At 40.2% G+C, this 8,147-nt stretch overlaps 1 protein-coding gene across 1 annotated transcript in view; it reads right to left on the reverse strand.

Annotated features, from left to right (window-relative positions):
• IL1A (interleukin 1 alpha) overlaps positions 1 to 8,147 on the reverse strand; it is a 13,318-nt gene continuing 5,171 nt past the window's right edge. Inside the window, exons 4-7 of the mRNA XM_008057108.2 lie at positions 6,665 to 6,890; positions 4,827 to 5,000; positions 2,626 to 2,750; positions 1 to 374 (exon numbers count right to left, since the gene is read on the reverse strand). Coding sequence (XP_008055299.1) covers positions 174 to 374; positions 2,626 to 2,750; positions 4,827 to 5,000; positions 6,665 to 6,890 — 726 coding nt within the window. The 3' untranslated portion in view covers positions 1 to 173. The remainder of the gene's footprint in view (positions 375 to 2,625; positions 2,751 to 4,826; positions 5,001 to 6,664; positions 6,891 to 8,147) is intronic.

Consider the following 8,147-nt stretch of genomic DNA (forward strand, 5'->3'; position numbering starts at 1 on the left):
AATGTTGGTTCTATCAGACTTTGCACTTCTCTTACAAAGAGTGTAAACATTCAGTCAGAATTACAAAGGCTCAGCACCATTGCTCAGCATATGACTAAGAGTAAAGGATTTGACTTCTTCATGTACATGGTACATACGAACTGTCAACACTTCATAAGTGAGTAACTCCAGAGCTAAGCCTGGTTATCAATTATCTGAAAGTCAGTGATAAAGGGTAACCCCCTTGCCAACTGCACCAGATCTTCTTGCTTTGTGCCAATAAGCAACTGTGGATGGGCAACTGATGCGAAGTAGTTCTTAGTGCCATGAGTTTCCCAGAAGAAGAGGAGGTTGGTCTCACTATCTGTGATGATTTTGGGTGTCTCAGGCATCTCCTATGAGAAAAAGAACATAATTCTGTTAGAGAATAAGAAGATGCTAGAAAAAGAACTGAAGCTGAATCTCTTGGCATTTGGTCTTTGTGGGAAATAGCACTTTAGGACCAGAACTTTAATATAATGTTATAGGCTTTTCATTCATTTGTTCACTCAGCAAACATTTGTGACATGCCATTAGATGTATGGCCTAGTCTATTAATAAGAGTTGATTTCCTTAGTTGATTGGAGAGAGATCTAAATTAGTTATGAGGATTGCCAATGACACTAGTGCTTGCTGTATCTAGGCAGATGGGGTGAAACATTGTTCATGTCTTGCCTTCAACATACGCATAAGTCATCTTGCATCAAGTCTGAGCACGGATGCTTCTAAAGCCCATAAACATTTTGAGCTTTGGGTGTGTCAATCATACCTTTGGGAAAAAATTTAGCATTCAGATGCTTATTGATCTCTGTATTTAAGTCAACAATTGAAGGTTAAACACACACATTTTTACACACGCACAAAATTTTCCAGGTACATCAGTAGCTAAACCCTTTCAATAGTCTCTTTAGAATGTACTCTTTCTGTGGGTATGAATAGAATCTAACATTATTATGGAAAATAGATTTCAAATTCCAAGTTGAGATGCTTGTTTTCTACTTTTTAAAATCTAAAGTAAATACATATCCCTTTGAGTTTTCCTTGGGGTTTCTGATGTTAGCAAGAATTTTATTCCCCAAACCTATTTCCCCCCTAGTTTTTCCCATCTCAGTACATGGAGTTTCTCCTCTTCCTCCGTTGGTAATGTCTCCAAACTATAGCCTATAATATAAACTATATAAATATAGTTTATATAATATAATATAAACTATAACCCATGGTTTCCACCTGTTTTTCTTATCCCATCCACCATGACTGCTGTTACAACCTCCTAACTGGACTCTCTGTTTTCTCTATTGCCTTCCTTCTGATTGACTCTCCATTTTAGGAAATGTAAGTGAGGTCAGGATACTACACTGTCTGAAATTTGTTAATGGATTTTCACTGTACCTCAAGTAAAATCCAGATACAAGCTCTGCGAGCACTAGCCTCCACATATCTTTCCTCCTTCTCACAATACCCCAGCTCCAAAACTGCTTCTTCTGATTCTCAAAGCTTGTCTTTAAGATCTGGAAGCCCTAGGGCCTGGATGCACTCAGACCCCTCTGTTTAGAATGTTCCAACCCCAGACCTCAACCATGGCACACTCCCTCCTATCAGTGCTCCCATTTCGCAGGGAGCTCTGCTCCTGCCACTCTGTCTGAATAGCACACTCCCATTTTTCTTGATCTTAGTGCACTACTCATATTCCTTGCAGCAGCATCTTGCACTTTCTGTTGGTTGGTTGGCTTGTCTATTGTCTGTGTCCCACCGAAGACTAAGTTCTATAAAACTAGGAACTTTGACTCACCACTGTCTACATAGCTGCCAGTACTCTGTTTGAAAAATTAAAGTCTTTCATTAAATAATGCTTGTTGAAAAAATTAATGAATGAAGCTACTGCCCTACTCTGTAGACATCACTTTTACTTTACTTGATCTAGGTAGAAAAACACATGCAGCCACATAAATTCTAGTTGGGAACAGGAGTTGCCTACTTATCAGTAGAGAAAACACCTAAGGATACAATGCGTGTGTGTGTGTGTGTGTGTGTGTGTGTCCGTATGTGTCAGCATGTTTGAGGAAGAAATAGTGAAGATCGGGCTGGGATGAGGGATAATGTTGGCACCAATGAAGAGAGAGAGGCATCAGAGTCAGAAGGCCAGGGTTTGAGCCTTGGTGCCCAGCTTCTTGCTTTGTTCCTATTGGCAGGTAATTAATCCTCTCTAATCTCAGTTGACTTTATTTGAATTTTTTGGAGGCAGGACCCATTGTCCTAATGCCTCCTATCATGTAGGTCAGATAATAGATGTCATTAAAGATAAATGGAATAAATAGATGTTCTGGGATGGGAGGTGAATGGAATCAGGCAGGAAAAGGAAAAAAAAAAAAAAAGAAGGAGGTAACAACTCTTATTTACTCTTGTCACCTCCATTGTACTCTCCCAGATCTTGCTGAGGATTGCCCCTGAGGATGAGTGAGAAGTTGGGTAGGGATGGGTGGGCAGGTGGGGACTGCAGTAGGAGGGAAAGAGGACAGTGCCATCTTGCTAGGGGAGTCTGCCTATTGGGCTCATTTATGAACGTATGAGATGTGAGTGAGGATAAGTTGAACACTAAAGACAACTCACCTTCAGCAACACCGGTTGGCCTTCATCTTGGGCACTCACAAATAGTCGAGTTTTTGAGATTCTTAGAGTCACAGGAAAGTTAGGAGTATCCTCTCTTGGCTTATAAGCACTCATGTCAAATTTCACTGATGAAGAGAAGAGCCAAAAAGAAAGTAAACCCATTGGTATTTGTATAAAATCAAGTGGGGAGAGAGAGGGGAGAGGGAGAGAGGGAGAGGGGGAAGGGAGAGGGGGGGAGAGAGGGGGAGAGAGAGAGAGAGAGAGAGAGAGAGAAAGTAAGTTAGGTTCTCCAAACTATGGTGTAAACACCTAGGAATCAGGCATGGAATTCTATACATACATCTTTGTATCCTTCATGATGTCTGCTACATTGAACAGGCAGGTAGATAACTGGTTAATGTTTTTAGAATTTTCTATATTGAATGAATGCCTATAGGCTGAATAAGTATTTGTTGAATCTCTTATAATTATATTGTGGGATAAAACCCTGAAATTTGTTAGATGGAGTCCATGATGACCTAATGTAGAGTGGTTTTAGAAGCTGATACACTTATATGTTGCTAGTGAACTGATGATACACTTATATGTTGCTAGTGAACTGAAAAGGAGTTAAGTTTTCTTTAAAGAATCATGTTTAGTAAGAACTATAAAATTATTTATATCTATTGATCTAAGAGTTCCACTTTAGGGTACAGTCCAAAAAAATAACCAGATAGGGAGAAGGAAATCATATATACAAAGATATTGGCAACAGAGCTATTTAGAACAAACCCAAGGAACCAACAGTGACATGACTGAATGCTCTAGTGCCCTTAAAAATCGCAAATACAGGCCAGGCACAGTGGGTCACACCTGTAATCCCAGCACTTTGGGAGGCCAAGGCAGGAGAATTTCTTGAACCCAGGAATTGGAGGCTGCAGATAGCCATGATCATGCCACTGCGCTCTAACCTAGGTGACAAAGTGAGACCCCGACTCAAAAAAAAAAGAGTAGGCAAATACATATATGATGTCAATATTGGGAAAATTGTGTGAAATAATATTAAGTAAGAAAATAGAACACAAAGTAATTTGTAAATGTAAAGTAGAAAGCATGTTAGTTGAAGTGTATCCAATAAGAATAAGTCCCGCTTGTTTATTACAAAGTTGCCTCTTTGAAAATAATTTCATATCCTGTAGATATATCCTGAAGATAAACCATGTCCACCATGGAAATTGGATCTGTATGACAAAATTTTTTGGACAATAAATTTCATCCTTTAGATCATATTTGCAGCTTTTGGCATTTTTGTGTTATCAAAGACAATAAAGGACTTCCTAGTTCGATGTTATTTGTAAGCTTGATTAGCAGGCTTTTTAAAAGAGAGTGATTATTCTTCATTGGCTTCTGAGTAAATTGAGCAAGCCATTTAATATTTATGAGACTCAGTTTCCTTGTCTTTAAAATCAGAGATAGGAATATCTGACAGAACCAAGGAGACAGTACATCAGCAAGCCTGTACTCCACTTTGTGCTCTCAAAGGTAGGAGACTTCTCTCCTGTGGAACTGTCTTTCTTTTTTTTGATTTATTGTAGAGATGAAGTCTTGCCAAGTTGCCCAGGCTGGTCTTGCACCCCTGGGCTCAGGTAATCCTTTTGCCTAGGCCTCCCAAAGTTCTGGGATTATAGATTTGAGTTACTGCGCCTGGCTTCTCTCCTGTGGAACCTTCAGATTTAGCTGAAGCTTCTGTCTTTGCCTGGGATTTTCTTTTCTTTTCTCTTTGTTTCTTTTGAATTGGAGTCTTACTCTGTCACCCAGGCTGGAATGCAGTGGCATGGTCATGGCGACCATAGCCTTCACCTGCTGGATTTAGGCGAACCTTCTGCCTCAGCCTTCCAAGTAGCTGGGACTACAAGCATGTGCCACCACACTCAGTTAATTTTTTTATTTATTGTAGAGATGAGGTCTCGCCAAGATGCCCACACTGGTCTCGAACTCCTGGGTTCAAGCAGTTCTCTTGTCTCAGCCTCCCAAAGTGCTGGGATTACAGGTGTGAGCCACCATGCCTGGCCCTTGCCTGGGATTTTTACTGAGGGCAATGTGCTTCAACCTATTCTAGAATAATAGTAAAAACTAGGAACCTAAAGAAGTATATTTTTGAAAGCAGAAAGGTTGAAATAAAGAAGCAAAAGGAGGAAAGACTGACAGAGATGGCCATTCACCTGCATCATCCATATTATTTAATGCAGCAGCTGTGAGGTACTGATCCAAGCTGGCTCGAATTATACTTTGATTGAGGGCATCATTCAGGATGAACTGGCGTTTGATGATCCTCACAAGACTGTATTTCACATTGCTCAGGAAGTGGGAATGTGCTGATTTGGGCTTGATGATTTCTAAAACCATTATCACAAGTTCAGATTAATGTCTACGTACAAACACAGATAATATATACACTCTAGTACAAGCACAGAAAGTAGTTCTGGAAGGGACACTGGGAATAATCTAGTCATGGTGAGGAAGCAGAGAGAAGTGAAATCACCCAGTCAGCAGTAGAATTGGTTCCAGGATTATCCCTGTGGTGACTTATATAGTTCTTTTTAAATTTTTATTCTTCAGGCAATAGTTTTTTTTTTTTTTTTTAAAGAGATTGCTTGTGCAGCTTTCTCATTTTTTTTATTGTTTGGGGCTTTCTAAGTGACCAGGTAGACTACCAGTATTTCCCATCTATATTTTCAAATGAATGCATTCTAAGAAAAACATGAATTCATTAAAAATTATATGTGCCACTGAGAATTCAGACCTACTACCTTTCTGGAAAGTGGCATGTATCAATAGCTTCACAAATCCTTATGTGTCTAAATAATTCTACTTCTAGGAATCTATTCTAAGGAAATAAATGGTGGTAGAAAGAAAAATGTGTTGATATAGATGTTCATTGTTGCATTATTCAACAACGAACATCTATATCTATATCTATATCTATCTATCTATCTATCTATCTATCTATCTATCTATCTATCTATCTATCTATCTATCTATATTTATGTTCCCCCCCAGGCTGGAGTGCAGTGGCTGCAGCCTCTAACCTGGGCTCAAGTGAACCTCCTATGTCAGCCTCCCAGTAGCTGGGACTACAGGAGTACACTTCCACACCTGGCTAATTTTTTATTTTATTTATTTATTTTTGTAGAGATGAGGACTTGTTATGTTATCTTAGGCTGGTCTTGAACTCCTGGACTCAAGTAGTCCTCCCACCTTGGCCTCTGAAAATGCTGGGATTACAGGTGTGAGCCACCACACTTGGCTCATTGTTGCATTATTTATAATGGTGAAAAATTGGCACTCTAAAATGTCCTTGATATATTGCTAGGGGGAAAAAACTGGATATAAAACTGTGTGTAGGCCACGGCCTTGCTAGACTCTGGTGTGGCCATATGCTCTCTGAGCTATGGCTGTTGTCATGCTTCCTGGCTTTGGCCCTCTCCCCCACCTTGGGGAGGTGAATCTTTTCTCTCTCTCTTAATCATTAGCAAATTAGTAGTATTGGTAGTATTAATAAAAGTGGTAGTGATGGTGATGATGATGATAACAGCCAACATTTATTGGGTGCTTACTGTGTACCAGACATTATTCTAGTGCAGAAGTTTGGGAGTATTGACTGATTTAATCTTCACAACAATCTAATGAGCCAGGGACTCATTATTTTCATTTTACAGTAGAAAAAACTGACGCACATAAAAATTAAGTAACATGCCCAAAAGTGGTCACCCACTAGCAGTATATAACTGCTTACTCCCGAAAGACTAAAAGTCACATGGTCTTTATAATCTGGCCAATAAATGAGCCTGTGGGTAAGTATTCTAGATTCAGGCCACTGCTAAGGTCTCCTTGCTGGAGAAGGTTACAATTAATTTTCCTTCCTTATAGTTGTGAGACTAATGCTTGGATGTCCGTTGGCGCAGTTATTCTGACACCAGGTTTTATTTTCCCCTATATTCTATGGCCTCTATTCACTTAAAACTAGAACACAAGGATATTACTATGCCTGGCCCCTTACCCTCTTCTGAATCATTGGCAATGGCCTCCAGGTCATCATCAGTGATGAGTTGATTTAAACTCAACCGTCTTTTCTTCAGAATCTTCCCGCTGGCTGCTACCCTCACCACAGTCTCCTTGATGGTAAGCTTGGATGTCTTAGAGGTTTCAGAGGTACTCAGAGACATTGAATGATCCGTGTAGTCTTCATGAAGTTCACCATAGCTTATACCAGCATAGAAGGATTTCTATAAGGAAGAAAAATAGAAAGTGAGAGACTATAGTCGTGAAATGAGACTTCTTTCAGTCAAAGTTATATTCAAGACTTAGTGAGACGGAATCTCCATTTTGGTCTTAGGTAACTTGCTTTTCATTAATCTTCCATTCCTCCTTTCCCTTCTTCCTCTTCCTCTTTCCCTCCCTCCCTCCCTCTCTCCCTCCTTTCCAAGATGAAAGCATGTGCTTTCTTGGGAAGACTTTTTCACTCATTTGCATGCTCACAAATGAGATGTTATAACTAAACAGGTTAACAATATCTTAATGAGTGATAGCCTTCCAAGTCAAAGATCTTCACAACAAAAGTTACAAAACACTGCTCAAAGAAATCAAAGATGACAGGAACAAATGGAAAAATATCCATTTGAGTTTTCTCTCAGGAGGTTAAATACCTATCAGAATATTTTAGAAATACTTCTTTAGGGATAGTTTTTAAAGCCAGTATCACAGACATATAACATAGTACTTATATTGTCTATTTGTGACCCCCAAACACCAATGACACAGCCTGGTGAGTGGTTGCAGATTTCTCACTTTTAATTGGTCTGCTTCCTCTACCTCAGTTTTAGGGGTTATTATGTTTGGAAGACTATCTCTAACTGTTGATGCTGGTGTTAGGTAGGACTACCACAACATATCATGTTAGGAGACAGATCTCTGGTGAAGTGGCCTAAAAAGGGCTGTCCTGGGATGGCATAACTAACAGCCTAATGAAGCCTGACCCAAGAATTCCTGTTCTTAAGGATTTGTGATAGTTCTGCTCTGCTCTAGGAAAAACTGGTGAACTTGAAGAATGCCATCAAGTATTAGTTTAGAGAGCAGCTGGCATCACTTATAATGAAGAAATGCAGGTCTCTGGACTTCCTAAGGAGGGCAAAACAAAAACATCTAAGATTCAAGCTATTGCTGTTCTCTTCTGATGAAGAAACAACCAGGCAAGAATAACAATCCTGGTCGGGCTTGGTGGCTCAGCCTGTAATCCCAGCGCTTTGGAAGGCCGAGGCAAGTGGATGGCTTGAGCCTCTGGGTTCGAGACCTGCCCGGGCAACTTGGCGAGACCTCATCTCTACAATAAATAAAAAAACTAGCTGGGCATGGTAGCGCACGCCTGTAGTTCCAGCTACTTGGAAGGCTGAGGCGGAAGGGATTGCCAGAGCCCAGCAGGTCGAGGCTGAGGTGGCTGGGAGCATGCCACTGCACTCCAGTCTGGGCGACAGAGTGAGACTCCA

The sequence above is a fragment of the Carlito syrichta genome, unplaced genomic scaffold (genome assembly GCF_000164805.1).
Source record: "Carlito syrichta isolate Samal-C Ts95f unplaced genomic scaffold, Tarsius_syrichta-2.0.1 Scaffold302727, whole genome shotgun sequence".
In the NCBI taxonomy this organism is placed as follows: Eukaryota; Metazoa; Chordata; class Mammalia; order Primates; family Tarsiidae; genus Carlito; species Carlito syrichta.